At 32.4% G+C, this 20,296-nt stretch overlaps 1 protein-coding gene across 1 annotated transcript in view; it reads left to right on the top strand.

The window, feature by feature from the left end:
* The window catches only part of Hers (Histone gene-specific Epigenetic Repressor in late S phase), a 579,029-nt gene that overhangs the window by 139,228 nt on the left and 419,505 nt on the right, over positions 1 to 20,296 (top strand). The window contains exon 3 of the mRNA XM_089642361.1: positions 17,312 to 17,429. Coding sequence (XP_089498487.1) covers positions 17,312 to 17,429 — 118 coding nt within the window. The remainder of the gene's footprint in view (positions 1 to 17,311; positions 17,430 to 20,296) is intronic.

The following is a 20,296-nucleotide window of genomic DNA, read 5'->3' as shown; positions in this document are numbered from 1 at the left end:
TATATCAAAAATTTACCGGTGTATTTTTGTTTAAAAAGTAAGTTCACAACACTGGTGACCGCGCGCAAGCTGCATTGTTTGTTTTACCGCGGGCCCGCGACACTTTTTCAAATTGGCGGATTGACGGGTTTTTTGAAAATGGTTCACGCGGGTCACTTATAATTCATTCGCGGGCCACATTGTGGCCCGCGGGCCTGGGGTTGGGCAGCCTTGGTTTAGTCTGTTACCATGCCCGTTTTTATGTAAGATGTTAGCACCGGTGCTATGACAGAATGTATGATCTTTATCGATCAAATGATTTGCGAATTCAGAAAAACCGTTATTATTGAGGCAACGAAGATGCTCCTTTATCCTAATATTAACATTACGTGATGTCTTACCGATATAGAAAGCCGAACAATTGTTACAATTTAATTTATATATCCCCGAATGACTTAATTTATCGTCCTTATCTTTAGAATTAATTAGAAATTTACCTATATTGTTATTCGTATAAAAGGCCGGTTTGACTTCAGAAGGAAGGTTTTTTACACTTAAGGTAGAAAAGTGATTAATGAATAAAATTCGCCGCCATTGATAATTAATATTATTATCATTTATTTGAGGACAAGGACTAGCGAAGGGGAAGCGATTAGTGGCTATTTGTTTCAGTTTTTTATTTAAGATTAAATCTATAAAATTTGATTCATAGCCATTATTTACTGCTATGTTTTTAATTAGTTTTAGTTCACTATCAAAATTACTATCGGACATTGGAATTGTGACTAAACGATGGACCATTGAATGGAATGCGGAGTGCTTATGTGAAATAGGATGATTGGAGGTTTTTTTTATTTTTTTTTTTATTTTTTTTTTTTTTTATATATATTCAATAATATTGTTAAAATTATAAAGTATATATGTAATTATAAAGTAAAATGGAGTTCTACAAATTAAACTTAATAACAATAAATAAATGATTGGAGGTGCTGTGTATGACAACGTCAGTATAGGAGGGTTTACGAAAAATGTTAAAATTAATTCTGTTATTAACGATCGATAAGGTAAGGTCTAAAAAATTTAAGGTTGAATTTATGCCTATTTCTAATGTGAATTTAATCTTATTATGAAAAGAGTTTATAAGATTGAGGAAGGAATTCAGTTGACGCTTAGTCCCTGTCCATATACACAAAACATCATCAACTTATCTTTTCCAGTACAAGACATTTTTAATAAGATGTGAGGTACTAGATAAAAAATTTTTCTCTAAGTTATCCATGAATATATCAGCAATCAGAGGACTGGTAGGGCTCCCCATAGCTAGGCCGTCACGTTGCTGATATATAACATTATTAGTAGGTCACTATCACCCGTAAGTGCAAGCAGCGCAGAAACACTCCGGACGCAGTTGAGTGTGCAGGGTGCAGGGTCATCACTCACTTCCTAACTTAATATTACGAACCTCTAAAATAAAAATGGATGCTAATCAATGTATGGCGAAGGCTCAGGAAATTATTAACCAAATACATTTAATAATTACCGACTCATCTAATAAGTTCAATAAAGAACAACTTGCAAAAATAATGCCAAAAACTACCGAGTTACTGGGCGTCGCGGGACAGATGGCAGTGAAGATGGGGACTATGGAGGGTGAACTATCCGCATACAAAAATATTATTAATAACCAACCTGCAATAACTGGAACTACTCAATCTACTTCAATGGAAATATGTGACGCAATTACGGAGATAACAGAAAGGAATTTACGTTCGAAAAATCTAATTCTGCTGAACGTACCTGAAAGTAGAGACGAGAATCAAACCAACAGGATATCTGATGACAACAACAAAGTATGTTCAACGTTAAAAATTATCGATGATACACTACAGATAAATATTTCTAAAATATATAGGCTTGGCGTAAGAAAAACTGACAAGATCAGGCCAATAAAAGTAGAACTCCAAGATTCATATCAAGCTAAGCAAATAATCATAAATAAATATAAACTGAAAAATGGCATCAAAGTTAAACAAGATCTCACGGAGCTGCAAAGGAAACAAATGACGGATGTTTGGAAAGAGTTTGAAACGAGAAAAGCGGAAGGGGAAACAAACATAACAATTATGTACATAAACTCTGTTCCAAAAATAATAAAAAACGTGCCAAAAAACTTAAACAGCACCTAAAATTGTTTGGGTACTACCAAAATGTCCGCGGAATGAGAACTAAATTACAACATCTTAAAATAACTTCTCCCACATTCCCACATGATATTTTGTTATTAACAGAAACATGGTTAAATGAGGACATCAATTCATCGGAATTAGGTCTCAATAAATACAACATCTATCGTCTTGACCGTGACCCCATTACAAGCAACAAATCAAAAGGAGGAGGTGTAATGGTGTGCATATCTACAAACATTTCATCTAAAAAATTGCCAGTTAAACACAAAAGCGTTGAACAGATGTTTGTAATGCTAAATATTTCATCCACAAAAATCATTATCGTTTGTACTTATATTCCACCAATGTCAGATCTGCAAATATACAAGAACCACATCGAGGATGTAGAAACACTAAAATATAAATATCCTAAAGCCAAATTTATAATTGTAGGCGACTACAATCTTCCGAAAATCGACTGGTCTTTCGATAAGAACAATGAAGTGATTATTAACGAAACAGAAGTGCAGTGTGTCAAATCTAAGGAAATGCTTGATATGTCTTTTTTCCTAGGACTAAAACAGTTAAATAAAGTGCATAATTCTTATAACCGAATGCTTGACCTAGTATTTTCTAGTGACTTAAGTACAGTGGTAGAACAATCGGATGAATTGTTGTTACCTTTAGACCAACACCATCCCGCGTTAGATATTATTATCACAAATGAGTCTAGAAAATTGCAGAAATTAAAAACTTCATCGTACAATTTTAAAAAAGCTGACTACCCAAATATAATTGATTATCTTGACCATATAGACTGGTCATTTCTAGAAGATGAAAACAATATTGTGAATCAAGTCCAACAATTTTATTCAATCCTAAACACTTCAAAAGAACGTCATGTTCCAAAAGTTAATTTTATTGCATCCCTTTACCCTACATGGTTTTCAAAAGAATTAAAAGAATTGATTTATACTAAAAAACAAACTCACCGAATATATAAGCAATCTAGAAACGTCGATGATTATATAATGTTTACTAACATAAGAAAGCAGTGCAAAGAATTGTCTAAAAAATGTTATAATGATTATATTAGTTTAATAGAAATGGAGGTTCATGATAATGTTAAAAAATTGTGGAACTTTTCTAATGCTCAGCGTAAAAATGATGGTAGTTTACCAAATATTATGTATCTGAATAACAATTGTGCGGATAATACCGAAGGCATTGTCAATCTTTTTGCAGATTTATTCAAAAGTGTTTATGATGATAATATTACCGATAATGAAATCCCAAATGATATATCACTTGAAGAATCACTTAACCTAAACCATTGTTTTATTGAAATAAACGCTATAGAAAAGGCTATAAAAGCATTAGATACTAATAAATCCGCTGGACCGGATGGTTTCCCTCCAATATATTTAAAATCTTGTGTTCGCAGTTTGACTTATCCATTATTTTTACTATTTAATAAGTCTTTGTCGTCAGGGTGTTTTCCAAAACAGTGGAAAAAAAGCTATCTTACGCCTATTCATAAAAAGGGAGATAAAAGCGATGTATCGAACTACAGACCAATATGTATATTGTCCGCTATTCCCAAACTATTTGAATCGTTAGTCCTAGATGTAATATGTAAACAAATTAACAATATTATTGTACCCAACCAGCATGGCTTTATCACAGGTAAATCCACCCTAAGTAACTTGATCATATACGAAAATTACATAACTGATTCTCTTGCCTTGAAGCATCAAGTGGATTCAATATATACTGATTTTTCCAAAGCATTTGACAAAGTTAGGCGACATATCCTTGTACAAAAATTAAGTATGTTGGGTATCAAGGGTAATCTGTTAAGTTGGATTGAAAGTTATCTTAGTAAAAGAGAGCTATGTGTCAAAATAAAATCTGTGGAATCTTACATTTTCGAAGCCACAAGTGGGGTCCCTCAGGGGTCTCACCTGGGACCAATTCTTTTTTTGTTATTTATTAATGATATTGTTAGCATATTTAAAGATGTAGAAGTTCTTCTTTTCGCAGATGATTTGAAAATATATAAAACAATACGCAGTTTAGACGATTGTTATACTTTGCAACTTAATTTAAATAAACTATATCGTTGGTGCATCATCAACTCTCTGTTTCTTAATATTAAAAAATGTCAGGTCATTCGTTTTTGTAAAATACGAAATCATACAATTTATGAATATTCGCTTAATAATGTAAAATTGACAGCTGTCACTCAAATCAGGGACTTGGGTGTTATATTTGATGAACAGTTAACATTCAATCCGCATATAAATGAAATCACAAATAAAGCCCTAAAAATGCTTGGGTTTATATGTAGAACCGCATGTGACTTCAAGTCACTAGAATGTTTGAACACACTGTACACATCTTTAGTAAGAAGTCAAGTAGAGTATAATTCGCCTATTTGGTCCCCGTTTTATAAAGTACATTCCAACAATATTGAAAGGGTACAACACAAATTTTTAAGATTTATTAACTTTAAACTAAATATTCCAATCCAAAATATAAATTATATCCAACTCATGCATCAACTAAATTTGATTACGCTATCAGATAGGCGAATTATCTCCGACCTTGTTCTACTAAATAAAATTATTAATTATAGAATCGACAGCCCTGAAATTCTTGCCACAATAAAATTATTTGTACCTTCCAAAAATACGAGACAAAATTCCACCTTTTTCTGTAACAATTTCAAATCTAATTATCATGCGCACATATCGTTAAATCGAATACAAAATTTTGGTAATAAATTTGGTAATGTTGTTGATATATTTAGAGATTCCGTAGCAGTGCTCAAACGAAATCTACATAAACACTTGGCTGAAATGTATGACTTCTCCACTCCATAGTAAAAAACCCATTTTTTAGCTTCTGTTTTTTCACTCTTTTCTTTTATGACTTCTTTTATGACTTTTTAACTTTAATATATATGTTTTAACTTTACAAATTAATATTGTAATTTAAATAACAATTCGAATATGATTTTAAGTCCCTATACATGCTGATTAATTTCAATCCATTTATTTTTCTAAGTAAGTAAAAAAAGAAAAAAAAAAACTGTTCTCCATAATGGTATTCTGTATTATTTGTAAAACATTTATGTACTACAGATATAATAACTATTTTATTTATATATGTACGTAAACTTTTCAATGTCACATAGTTAATGTAATAACACTAATAACAATGTATGTAAAAGCCCAATGGGCGTTTAAATAAATAAATAAATATTAAATATTAATATTATTAAATTGAAAATAATTTTGATTCAGGCATATATTAAACAAGGAAGTTAAATCTTTTATAAAATCTATAGAGAGATCGGAACTATTTAATAAATCAGAAATTAAACATTTACTCTCTTCTATGGGAACATTGGGGAACAAATTTACAACGTCAAAAGAAATTAGTGTAGAATTACTAGGGAGAATCATATCTTTCAATTCTTCTACTAATGAAAAAGAGTTTTTAAGGGTATGTTTAGGTGAAAAAACATTGGTATTTTGAAACACATTAGTAATAACGGATGATATTTTAAAATTTGGGGCATTACAACATGAAACTACTGGCCTGACGGGGCAATTATTCTTGTGTATTTTAAGGAACCCATATAATTTAGGAGTTTTGGGATTTTAAGTTAAAAATTTATTTTTGTGATATGATTCGTCTTTGAATATTTTAGTTTTACATGCTTGAAGTGTTTGTTTCACATTTTCTTGGAACTTATTGGTTGGGTCTTTCGAAAGTATTGCGAAATTGTCACTGTCAATGAAGTCCGCCACAATTTAGAATTATATTCATTTCGAGGGAGTATGATCACTGTATTCCCCTTGTCCGCTTTCGTGAGGATCAAATCTTCATCTGTTAGTTTGGCACGAATATTCTTCACTATAGTCAACTCGGGATTTGGGTTAGGTTTAAATTTAGGTATTATTTTTTGTAAAGTTTCAGCACTTTTGTAACAGAATTTTTTCGGTTTACCACATTGAGCTGTGTCTATATCCACTGCTACCTCTTCTATGGCAGCATTAAAATTATTATTATTAAGTTTGATATTATTACGTCGATTGTGATATATTCATGGATAACTTAGAGAAAAAAATTTTATCTAGTACCTCACATCTTATTAAAAATGTTTTGTACTGGAAAAGATACGTTGATGATGTTTTGTGTATATGGACAGGGACTAAGCGTCAACTGAATTCCTTCCTCAATCTTATAAACTCTTTTCATAATAAGATTAAATTCACATTAGAAATAGGCATAAATTCAACCTTAAATTTTTTAGACCTCACCTTATCGATCGTTAATAACAGAATTAATTTTAACATTTTTCGTAAACCCTCCTATACTGACGTTGTCATACACAGCACCTCCAATCATTTATTTATTGTTATTAAGTTTAATTTGTAGAACTCCATTTTACTTTATAATTACACATATACTTTATAATTTTAACAATATTATTGAATATAAAAAAAAAAAATAAAAAAAAACCTCCAATCATCCTATTTCACATAAGCACTCCGCATTCCATTCAATGGTCCATCGTTTAGTCACAATTCCAATGTCCGATAGTAATTTTGATAGTGAACTAAAACTAATTAAAAACATAGCAGTAAATAATGGCTATGAATCAAATTTTATAGATTTAATCTTAAATAAAAAACTAAAACAAATAGCCACTAATCGCTTCCCCTTCGCTAGTCCTTGTCCTCAAATAAATGATAATAATATTAATTATCAATGGCGGCGAATTTTATTCATTAATCACTTTTCTACCTTAAGTGTAAAAAACCTTCCTTCTGAAGTCAAACCGGCCTTTTATACGAATAACAATATAGGTAAATTTCTAATTAATTCTAAAGATAAGGACGATAAATTAAGTCATTCGGGGATATATAAATTAAATTGTAACAATTGTTCGGCTTTCTATATCGGTAAGACATCACGTAATGTTAATATTAGGATAAAGGAGCATCTTCGTTGCCTCAATAATAACGGTTTTTCTGAATTCGCAAATCATTTGATCGATAAAGATCATACATTCTGTCATAGCACCGGTGCTAACATCTTACATAAAAACGGGCATGGTAACAGACTAAACCAAGGCTGCCCAACCCCAGGCCCGCGGGCCACAATGTGGCCCGCGAACGAATTATAAGTGGCCCGCGTGAACCATTTTCAAAAAACCCGTCAATCCGCCAATTTGAAAAAGTGTCGCGGGCCCGCGGTAAAACAAACACAATGCAGCTTGCGCGCGGTCACCAGTGTTGTACCCCCCCCCCCCCCCATGGAATTTGAAAAATTGTTGTGGGGAATCACACATGATGTTTTTGAGCGCCGAATTCAGCGAAGTTCCGTAACAACCCCCCCCCATGGATTTCAATATTTTGTGGGGAGCACTCATTCTGAATTTTTTTTGTGGGGAATTATGTTTTATTGAAATTCTCTAACAACCCCCCCCCCCCATGGAAACAGGAACCGTCAGGTACTCAGTGGCCCGCCAGTGATTCAAAATCGTCAATTTGGCCCAACTGTTAAAAAGGTTGGGCAGCCTTGGACTAAACAATCTAGAGGCACTAGAAATTAAAAAAGCTGTAAAAACCAAAAGTCAGATACTTAATAATCAATTAGAAATATCAAATAGTCCAATATTAGGTCTGTTTCCAATAAACCCATAAAAAAAATTCTCAGTTCTCCTTACCTCCTTACCACCATGCCAGTTGATGCTTTGTTTCTCCCAATTTATTGGTATAACCCATTAGTCTACATAATTTTTTTCCATTACTTGTGCACTTATGTTAATGTATTTTATGACCGTCTTTGTGTTGCTAATATTTGTATCATGTTGTCTCTATAATATATTTGTATCATGTTGTCTCCCTCTATATTTTCTTATATATATGCACACATTATGTACTTCTTGTTTAGTATTAATTTGTACCCTGATGGTGCTTAAGTAAAGCGAAACCGGTCGGTTCTTAAATTAATAAATATCGTGGTTTTAAAACAAAAAAGTATTTTATTTTATTAAAAATATTATTGTATTTGTAATTTTAAATGTATAATTTTTCTCTTTAAATGTATTATGTAGTTTATATTTGCATATTATAAAATGAAGGCCTCAGTACGGGCAAGCCACCAGTGAGGCCTACATTACTGGAAAACTTGAAATGTAAAAAATATTGTACCTAATAAAATAAATAAATAAAATGATTGAAATATTTTTACTTGTAGTTTAATCATTCAGTTTTTCTTTGTTTCTACATAATAGGTAATTTTTGTTATTGCATCATAAAATCTACCTCGACCGGCCATCAGCCTAGTATTGTAGTCGAGAGAACTCAATACATTGTAATGTAGGTATGTTAAAAAAAGTTTGATATATATTTATTAATCCTATTTATTTAATATGCTTGCGGTAAAACAACGCCCAAATCAGCAATATAAACGAGTATCAAAAATAATCGCCGCCATTTGTAAATAGTCGTTGCCCGATGGCACTGACTTGATGACGTAACACTTCAAAATCCGTCGCGCGCAAGGCCAGTAGGTACTGTAGTCGGCTTTGCCATACTTGCGCCCGGTTGGTTGACAATCTTACTAACATCATTTTTTTCGTATGTTTGTTACAACTTCCTTTGCAGAACCCATGCTCTTAATTTCTACTAATTGTATCCCGCCACGCGTTTCTGTGGCTCAGTCGATCTGTGCAGATAGAGAAACAATAGCGCGTGTTGCTTTTACGTGCAACAGATGGCGCTATTTTAAAAACAATTTTTGTCCAACAAATGGCGCTGTTTTTACATGTAATAGGCGTCATCTATAAAATATAGAAAAACGAAAACACATGTGTATTCGAATGCAACATTGTGTCAAAATTTGAAACCAATCGATGAAGAACTTTCGGAGATTTTAGATTTTGAACAAACGAAAATAAACTTTTTATTTATATAGATTATGATTTCTAAGCAAAATATAAAAAAAATATTAAAATGATTCGTACTAAACAAGAATAATTAGTGTTTTAGGATTGCGTCATTACTCCTCCAAATGGTGTGTAAGTAGGTAGAAAAACGTTTGTTAAGTTAACCCTTTCAGGCCGTGTGTATATTTGACAAAACATAGATTTCTATTTTTATTTCTCATTATTTAGAGCGAATAAAAGTTTTTGATTTTCGTTTTCCAATTACTTGGCTTCCAACTGACTGGCTTTGCGTGCTATTTTTTATTGCATTTTATTTACTAGTTCAGGAGGCAGCCATTTTAAAATGTATTATGAAAATTGATTACTGTGTTTAACCTCAACCGATTTTTTTTGCATTATAAGTTTTGAGGGTATTTTTTCAATGTTAATTGAATGTTGAAATTGTTGTGCAATACAGTGTACGATTTGTCATTTTATGTGAAACATGTCCTCTAATTTTTTTCAAATGGAAATAGCAATAACTTTTAAAATATTGACAAAAACTAGATTTTTTTTCATTCAACATCAATTTGATTTTATTTAAATTTTTACTTTCAGGTCTGAAAGGGTCTTCGATCTATGAGAATTTATCTGCGCTGTAAATATCTATACGTGTGTGAACCAAATTGAACTGGGAAGTAGGTAGGTTTGTAGAAAGAGCCGATTGGTACCTAGGTCTAGGTACTTACATAACCTCCGCCAAATGCAGGCGAGAAGTCTGTGAAAAATAAACCGAGTTAACCCGAACTCTGGAATATTTAACTAGCGATTAAATATTCAAAAGTCAGCGATCTATGGCACTTCATCTTCGGATAACTTCTTTTATTTGAATTTTAAGAGGGGGTAAAGCTTTTCTGTTAGCTCTGAGAAAACATCTATTAATTTGCAGTGTCTATAGTACCTACCGACAGTGGCCTGCATTACTCCATGAATAGTAATAATAATAATAAAAGTGTTAAGTTATTTTTTTTTTGTAACTGGACATAATGATATCCTCACTAAGATCTCCCGTAGGAGTAGGAGGAATAAAGGCAGGATGTTATATTGATTGGATGTATGATTTTATTACCGTCTTTCGCTGATCAGTGTGGCCAATAAAATTAATGGGCACACTAGTTTCTAAAACTCAGTCCGTAAAAAACAAAGTAGTTTTACTATAAATACATCTGTCTATATTAATAGATTTATTAAAAAATATATATTTAAGAAAAATGGTTTACTTCAGATTGTACCCAGGGACTGCCAAATTCCAAGCAGGTAGGACCGACATTCAATTCGTATATTGACTGCTGTAATGTCATCCCAGAAAAATACGTAGGTACATTGCCGCATGTGGGTACATGATTTTAACCAAAAGTTTATACAATGCATTGTCATCGACAACGAGTCTGTCTGCCGAGTTTTAACTCGATCGGGTGTCGGGAAGTAGGTTAATGTTCACTTCTAAAATGTGCATTCATTCACAAAAACAAAAGTGAAATTTAAAGAGATTTTAATCAGAAATTTGTCGCATTTTAATATTATGGTTTAATTTGTTTATTTGGGTAGGCAGAGCTTTCAGCCTTTATGTACTGTACGCCACTGCCTACCTATCTGTATCTACCACGTAGCGAGTTTGAGATCATTACTTTATTCTCTTTCGCGAATTGTTTCTCGAGAAATGTTCGAGGCTAGGTTTAAGTCGAGAATTGTCTAGACTAATTGTTTAAAATCTGTGGAAAAGAGTATTCTCAACAGAAATCTTTGGATAATATTTATGTAATGTCAAGAATCCTCGACACATTTACTCATATATTATTTAACAGTGTTCTTTAAGCCCCCGCATTCCGAATTTCTACCGATTTATAACATACATATTTCTCTTGAACAATTTTCTTTTCAGTTCCTAAGAAAATATATGTAGTTTTTAATGATAATATCTACGTATTTGTAGAGCTGAAACGGATTTTTTATGAAATTTCCTCGATAAAATCGCATAGTATGCTCCGAAAATTATTTACATTATATACATTTTGTTCTGTTATTTAACATGTTAACATGAAAAAAATCAGTGTATCATGAAATACAACTTAAGCATTTCTCGAGAGATTTTTTACTCTATTTTAAACGAGTCTAGTTTTATTAACCCGAATCGACAAATTGCCCCGTATCAATCAAACGTTTAATTACCCCGTACCGATCAAACGCTTGAATACCCCTTACCGTCAAATTGCCCCGTACCAATCAAACCAACATAACCGTCGTTAAAGGAACCCCTTAGGACGTCTTATCAACTACTAGCGCAGACATTGTAGGATTTGTTAACCTAAAGTTATTAAAAAAAATATATATATATATACCTATATATATATATATATTTTTTTTTTTTTTATATATATATATATATACCTATAGGATCAAATACATATATATATTTTTTTCTAAATATTTGTATTTTATATTTGCTATATTTATATATATTTTCCTTTCAAAACACGAAATTCTAACAAGTTTACTAATATTCTATCGAATATTAGTAAACTTGTAAAATTGCGACATCTACCCACTGACATTGTAAAAAATCAAGACCTGTTCTATATTATGTACTTTAACTGCTACTAAACTAATTCCTATACTGCTGCCAAGGGGGGAACTACAGATCCTCCAGGACGATGCTGTTTTTTTTTTACTTATGACGGCAGAATAACACTTCACCTAAAACATGCGAGCACCTCAGCGACCTCAGCTCAGGTTCTCTTAGCGAGGTGTTCACAAAACACTACTACTAACTACTAACCCGTACAGAAACTGATGATGAAAAAATTATTTTATGACTGGTACTTATTATGTAAACTGTATCTAAGAGAATAGAGATGAATTAATAAATGCTTTCATACTACTCGAGCATAAAATGTATCACCGCCTATGAAAGGGATAGTCATTCAAAGCAGTGGCGGACGGTTGTTAAAATATGTGGGGGTTCACCGGAGTACAACATTAAGAAAGAAAATAAATTAAATAAAAGTACGTACATACCTATTTATACAGAAGTTCTATTCTCCTCTCCCTTTATTTAGCGAAGATCTCTATGACTATCGTGTTGAAATCAGGCATAGACTGAATTAACCTTTTTTTCTATGATATTGCGTTCAGTCTGCACTAGTTTAGCGTGTTTCTTAAAAAGGATTTTACTATTTTCAAGTTGAGAAACATCTTTCACTTTCAACTGAGGTCATTGGAATGGTGCATACACGTTTTAGTAATTTCGAAAATTCTTCTAGTAAACAAGTACTTTTAAAAAGTTGTAAAATTGACAAAGCGCCGTCAGCGTTTAAAAATCGTCGCGGGCGTAAATTGCACCGAATTCACCTGTTAACTGAACTTTATTCAGGTCTACAGGTCAAGTCTCTACTCGACCTATTGTTCTTTATATATTCCACATTCAAATAAAGTTTTTAATTTATACAATAAAAAAAAAACACAAAAGTTATCATAAGTTCGTATGACCTGCAATTTATATACCTAATTAACAATTGATATATATGATCGATACGGTTCCACGATAACTCAACACAGTGAAAATTCAACACACTTTTAAAAAGTTATATAAAGTCAATAGAAACGATGAAAAAACATTTTTTAACCAACCTAACCTAACCTACTTAACCCAGTTAAAAAGTTTTTGTTTCAACACTTTCCATGACTTTATATAACTTTTTAAAGATGTGATGATTTATCCGGTCACCGATCGATATAACCTGTAATTAAAATTGAGGAAAATAAAAATAAATTCACACCATATCATATTACCAAAATGTCATAGCATAAAATAAAAATAAAACCTACACGTAACACACAAAACCAACATAAACACACATCACTCACAAACACACAAGATTTTATCATTGTATTATTTTTAATTTTAAATGTATTATTATGTATTTCGTATTTTTAATTTTAAATTTATTATTTTCTTTTCAAATTTATTATCTTCTCTTTAAATGTAATATGTAGATTAGATTTTCATATTATAAAATGAAGGCCTCAGCACGGGCAAGCCACCCAGTGAGGCCTACATTACTGGAAAACATAAATTGTAACAAAATAATGTAGGTACCTACCAAATAAAAAATAAATAAATAAAAAAAACTTCAAAACTTTCGCGGAGCAAAAAAGGTTTAAAATTCAACAGACAATGCCCGACAGCGGCGACAACTGACTGAACTGATAATAACTAATCTGAACATCTCTCATCTCTTAATGATATGTTTTATCTTGTAACAAAAAGCAGATGGTAAAGTGAAGACACGATATCGACAATAATATCACACATACGCGTTAGTTTAACTTTCTAATGAACAAACCGTTCCTTCTGATGTGGTGGTAAAGCTCCGGACGTCGTCCTCGATATGGTAATATTTGCAAAGAGTAGTATGTACCCACGCTTTCGACTGTTCCACAGGATATGCGAATAAAGCAGTCAAATTTTGGATCGCAATCGAAAACGAACTGCTACGAACATAGGCACAAGTCGCAGTCGGTCTGCAAGTTAAACGCGCTCAATAAGTAGGTACCTTTTGTATGAGATATTATAACCGAACCGAATTTCGTATTGTGATTAGCCATGTCGGAAATTTTATTGGTTGTTACGCGCTCGAGAGCACACATTAGCAGGCCGCCACTGATTCAAAGTATAGGTATGTATCAGAGGCGGCTCTAGGGATTCAGTCGTGGTAGGTCATTTGAAAAAAATGTGTGACTAATCTTTATTTGATATTGTGAAAAATGCCCATATATTATTAACTATATCAATTTGTTATAGAGTTTTAGAGTCGCGGACTCTAAATAAATATTATGTTAATATAATAAATTGGAAATAAATACACAATCCATGTACTTACGGCAAATTATTTTTAAGATATTAAGTTTTAATGTAGTTGTCCACAACATTAAAATAAATAAAATCAGTGTTTGATTCTATTTGACAATGATTTTTTACGTTTTTTGTTTTGTTTCATTCTAAATCGATAACAACATAAATAATTATTCTAATCCTTTCCCGAACTATGCAATTGAAAAACAACCATTGTTCCACACACTACAAGCGTGTAAAATGAAAAAACGACATTTGTTTATGTCACCATCTCTGTAAAACATATAATATTCACCGTGTTGTCTCCCCCACGGTCATGACCTAAGCGTCCCTAAACTTTCTTCGGAAGCTAATTTTTACTTCGACGAAAAATATAGTGCCATCTCGTTTATTCTATGGCGCGCGTAGGGACAGAAGATGCCAAATTGGACATTCTTTAAATTGACCCAGCGAATCGTGTGGACTTGTGAATGAAAGCTTCTATTAGAGACAACAGATGTCACTGCTAGTCACTCGCCGCCGCCGCTGTTTCGCGTTACATTTTAAATGTTTTGATGCACATAATTGATTATTATATTTATTATTGTTGTCTTATAATTTTGGGGGGTCAAACACCAATTGACCTAAGGGAAGAACCGCCACTGGTATGTATATGAACGGGCCGCTAAAGTATGACCACTGGACCTAGTTCAATGAAACCACGCGCGTTGTCTCAGTAACGTATCTTCACTATATTAAATAGTGAAGATACGTTATATAAGCATCTGTCAAGCATTTGAACAAAACAAATACACATTTCCGATAAAGAACTATTAATTAGTAAAATTATTTTGGTAGGTACCTACTTTATCGCTAATGATAAGAAGTTCCAAATTTCAAAATTAAAAGTGCGTTCAACTTGAATAATGTTACGCACTGCGCAGAAATATTCTACTTTAATTACTCGTGCATCAACTATCGAAATTAGTATATTTAGGATGAGACAATGCCCTAAAATAAAGTCGGAATCTTAACGACCCAAGTTAAGAAGCCATGTACACAAATATGCGACGCGCGGCCTCGATGTATTGGACAGACCTACGGTTGAATTTTCCCTAGCAAATCTCTAAAATAAAGTGGGAATCTGAAGTCGTGTAAAAACAATATTGGGTGTGAGGCCCGGTGTAATGGACGGACGTACTGTTGAATTCGACCTAACAGACTTATAAAATTGATCTTTCCGTTTATTTTAATTTAATTATTTCTGATCAACGTATTACTAAAATCTCGAGACGCTTCTAGAGGAATCATATGTACATACATCCGTAGGGATCGGTCTAAAAAATATGTATGATCTTCACGAATTAGTCGGAATTAATTAAAATGTGAGCCTCGAGCGAACTCCCGCTATTAAAGTCTCGTGTCGCCTTAATTAGCAACCTGGTTTCACTGACCTATCACTACTATCAATTCTGTATACGTATTGTATTGTAGAAAATAAATATTATCCCCCACTAAAAATTGAATGTTACAGTTGAATATCAATAAAAAATCCATCAGCATCAACAAAATTGAACATATTCAAAGCAGATTTTAATCAAATTACTAATATTTTATTTTCTGCTGACGGGAGCTTTTTGGATCTTAGAGAAAACATGAAGGAAATGGTAGATAAATTTTACTTAATTCTAAACCATGCTATTGATATGGTTTTCTCATCTTACCCGTTTCTAAAATCAAAAAGCATAATTACCCAAAATGGTTTAGTAAAGATCTTATCAAAATTATTAGAGTAAGTCATCACGCGATCCTAAAGATTACGCTAAAAAGATGACACAGTTATGTTACACGCCATCAACGATAACAATGATAACATTATCGATTTTAATCAATGCATATTCAAAGAAAGTGATATTAGTACAGAGACAAAATCCCCTGATCTTAAAAAATCGGCTGGTCCTGATAACATTTCTCCAATGCTCTTATCAAAATGTTTATCCGTCTTAACTCTTTCCTATTACTAAACTTTTTAACTTATCTCTAAAAATCGGACCTTTCCGAAACAATGGAGAAAAAGCTTCTTGTCTCCAATCTTTAATAAAGGCAATAAATCTGATATATCTATATACTATAGTCCTATCAGTATGCAGTCGTCAATCTCGAAATTATTTGAATCTGCTCTGCTCTCTAAACTCTCGGGATCAATACAATAATTTCGCAACGTTAACATGGTTTCATGACAAATAGGTCTACTCTAACAAACATAATGATTTATCGGGAATATTTATTTAATACAATGAACAAACGTCTTCAAACAGACGTAGTGTACACCGACTTTAGTGAGGCTTTTGATAAAGTCTTACATAAAATTTAAATTAAAAAAATAAGAACCCTTGGAATAACTGGGTAAATTTTGAGATCGTTTGAAAGTTATCGGCACCAAAGAAAAATATCAGTTAAACTCAATTCACACCAATTTGAAGTCTTTACCGGGGTTCCGCATGGGTCTCATTTGGGACCAATATTGTTTTCCTTGTTTATCAATTTATTTATTTTATTGATACATGATTTAGAGAGTACATTTGGTTTTTTGTGATATTTCACCCTCCATGCTAGGGATGACCCTGTGTTATAGCGGGTGAATTTTACAGTTTGCGGACATAGAATCTATACATTACTATAATATAAAATAGAGAAATAAGAAAAATGATGTATAGCTAGTTTGGGTTGCAAGAAGAGGATGGAGAAGTTAGAGAATTATAAGAAGATGAAAAAATTGAGAAATTATTAGAATAGAGTGTAGAATGAATGGGTATTGTAGTTGTAATGTATTCCGTGTGTAAGGATCCATTTCGTTATTTGTTTTTTAAAGGAATGGGGTTGACTCACGGTTTTTAGGTTTTCAGGGATAAGGTTAAAGATTTTAGGAGCTAGGAAGAAAAATTGTCTTTGAGCTGACGTAATGACATAACTACCGTTTTTGATGGAATTATGATACAATTAAACCTTGCGAGGTAACAAGACTTATGCACCTGTAATGAATTCGTAAATACTGAAAAAAAATAATATTAAATATTAATTCGCTACTACTTTCTTAGTACCTTAGGTACCTATCTTGTACTGTTATTTACTCTTATTTATTATTATTTGTTGAAACACTACTACTTGAATTTATAAAAACTCTCAACGATAACTTGTTATGTAATATAATATACACTTATTATTGAACTCCTGATCAGCTTACCTTAAACATTGTATACATGTAAAAGCCTTCATGGCGTAAACAAATAAATAAAATGATGAATATTAATTGTGTGTTTTTTTATTTAGGAGGTGGTGGTGGGCCCCCCTGTAGCTGGGGGCTCGGGCCCGGGCTACACGCCCCTCGGAGCCCTGTCCTCCATGCACCCCCCTCTGGGAGTCCAGCCGCACATGCATCCCGGACCAGGTACTAAATACTTTACTACTTAATCTATTTTTTTATCTACTGCTCGTTCCACATGTAAGCCGGCTTACATAATAAAACGAGTCGAAGAAACGACCCGTTCTCTTGAAGCCAACATCAAGAGTGCACAGGCGTTGCGCTTGAGTCCGTCGAGTTCCACGTACACGAAGAAATATCAGTATTACTTATTTATTAACTTTTCAGTCTAATTTGTTCGCTATGTGGTCTCATAGAAATCTTTGTATCCCCCTTACTGTCATGGTGAGAAATATTATTTAAACGGTGTTAGAAAAAGAAAACACAATGCATTCAAATACAGACATTAACGACAGAAGAATTAAAATGAGCATCTTTATGAAACCAAAGGCCTAAAATAAATTTAATTTCGTGATTTTTTTATCAATTATATTTGTATAATAATAATAAGAATTTAATTTATATGAAAATACATAAAGTGAGGTGGCACCAACGTTTGTAATACATTTGTCTAATAAAATTCGCGTGTTTCAGTAATTTTAGTTACAAAAAACGTTACGTGAGCCATTACTATTTTTTTTATGTTCGCATAAAATATTTTAATTCTTTAAAATTAGTATTTTTATTCATAGTAATAAAATTTGAAGCTTATTTTATCACCTTCCAAAAGCCGTTTTTTTGTTTTCGGTTGCGTTTAGAAATATTTGATTTATTTGGATTTTATTGTGGAAATAGTGGAAAATGGTTACAATATGGCTAAGGCCTGAGGAGTTAAGAATTTGTTCAAATTATTGGTAAATCGGTTAAAAACGGGAGTGCAGTTCGATTTCTGGTAAACTTTCAGTAAATTCCTAATATATCGGAACACGTTTCTCATACGCTTTATTGTCCAAGGGAATGTAATGACTCCATGTAGGTACCATTGAATGGTAAGCTGATAATTTATGAGACCAAGGATGAGTTGAATTTGCATTTATTGTAGTGTCTGTAAAAGTTGTATTTCTAAATATTTTAACGGTATGTATATTATTATTCTTTCGAACAGTCGGGAAGGGCTTTCTCAAATAGATTCAAAGAACATATAAGATGTTATAATAATAAAAGCACTTTTTCAAAATTCGCAGAACATCTCTTAGTGAATAATCACGTCCCGCTTGACAACAATGAATACTTACTTAAACCCTTACATATAGAAAGAAAGGGCCTTAGATCAAATTTAATCGAACAATTAGAAATCAATAAAAGAACCACTGACCCTAATATAATATTAATTAATAAATTATGAAAATTATTTATTCCCCGCTTCTAAGGATGGTCACAAAACCCAAACAATATAACACATTTAAATAAATTCATAGCAGCCACATCATTATGAAACAATTAAGACCCTCACAGAATATGAAATCTATTGTCACAATTATTTTATCAGAAATCGGTTGTTTAACCGATAATAAATCATATTAACATAGATTTACTTAAACCAAAAGCATCACAAACTCTCGACTATAAAAATCTCATGACTCAACACGGGCTTATTTCTTATATTAATGCTCCTACTAGAGTAACTGATACTAGTAACTCATGTATTGATCACATATTTCTACGAACAAAAAAAAATGCAAAGGGAATTATATATCAATCAACCATAACGGACCATTTCTCAATAGCAATTGGTCTTATGCATAATAAACCCACTACCGGAACATCACGTAGTAATATAAAAAAGAAACACATTAATCTCGAGAAACTAACTTCTAAAATTATTTTAGAAAATTGGCTCTCCACTCTAAACTCCACAGACGTAGACATTGCTTTTAATACCTTCTCTGAAACTCTCTTGCAACATATTGAGGATGTCACTGAAGAATCCCATGTGAATAATTCAAAAAATAAAAAACTGAAACCATGGATAACAGATGGCCTAATTTTTTGTATTAAAAAACGGGACAAGCTTCACAAAAACTTACTCAATAATCCAGACATTCAAGCCCAAATTTTTTATAAAAAGTACAGAAATATATGTAATAATATCATTAAAACCACAAAAGAAAACTACTACAAAGAAAAACTGTCCAGAGTCGGTAATAATAACAAACAAATTTGGAATATCGTCAAAGAAATATCTAACACTGATCACCCAGTACAACCAATCAATAAATTAAACATCAACGGCCAAGACACCTCCCTAAATGACCATCCAGACACTGTGACCAATCACATAAATGAATACTTTTGCAATATCGGTAAAAATCTAGCATCAAAGATTTTAAATAAGACATCAACCGATGAAAATGCCCTTGCCGACATTATCAATCAATGTGCCAGTGAAACAGATAATATACTCACCTTAAACCCGACCAACTACGATGAAATTTCTCAAACCATTAGACAATTAAAGCCCTCTCATTCGTGCAATCATGACAAAATTTCCTCAACTATACTAAAAACAGTTGAACCCTTTATAATCCATCCATTAGTACATATCATCAACCTCAGTCTCACTAAAGGTGAATTCCCAAACAAACTCAAACTTGCCCTAGTTCAACCAATTTTTAAGTCCGGAAATCCTACTGACATAACAAACTACAGACCAATTTCTATATTATCATCACTATCAAAAATTATTGAAAAAATAGTAAAAAAAAGACTTATCGACCATCTTACAAAATATAACATACTCTCGTCAAACCAGTATGGCTTTAGAGAAGAACTCAATACAGATTCAGCTATTTTAGAACTAACATCACATATAACACAAGCCTTAGACAAAGGTGATAAATGTCTGGCAATATTTCTGGATTTAGCTAAGGCATTTGATACAGTATCTCATCCAATCCTTCTAGCCAAGCTCAAAAAAATCGGAATAAAGAATAAGGCATTTGATTGGTTCAAAT

Source organism: Hesperophylax consimilis, chromosome 18 (genome assembly GCF_061612785.1).
Source record: "Hesperophylax consimilis isolate HC1 chromosome 18, BYU_Hcon_1.0, whole genome shotgun sequence".
Lineage (NCBI taxonomy): Eukaryota > Metazoa > Arthropoda > Insecta > Trichoptera > Limnephilidae > Hesperophylax > Hesperophylax consimilis.
The sequence above is the reverse complement of the archived record's forward strand: the minus strand, read 5'-3'. Positions and strand labels throughout refer to the sequence as shown.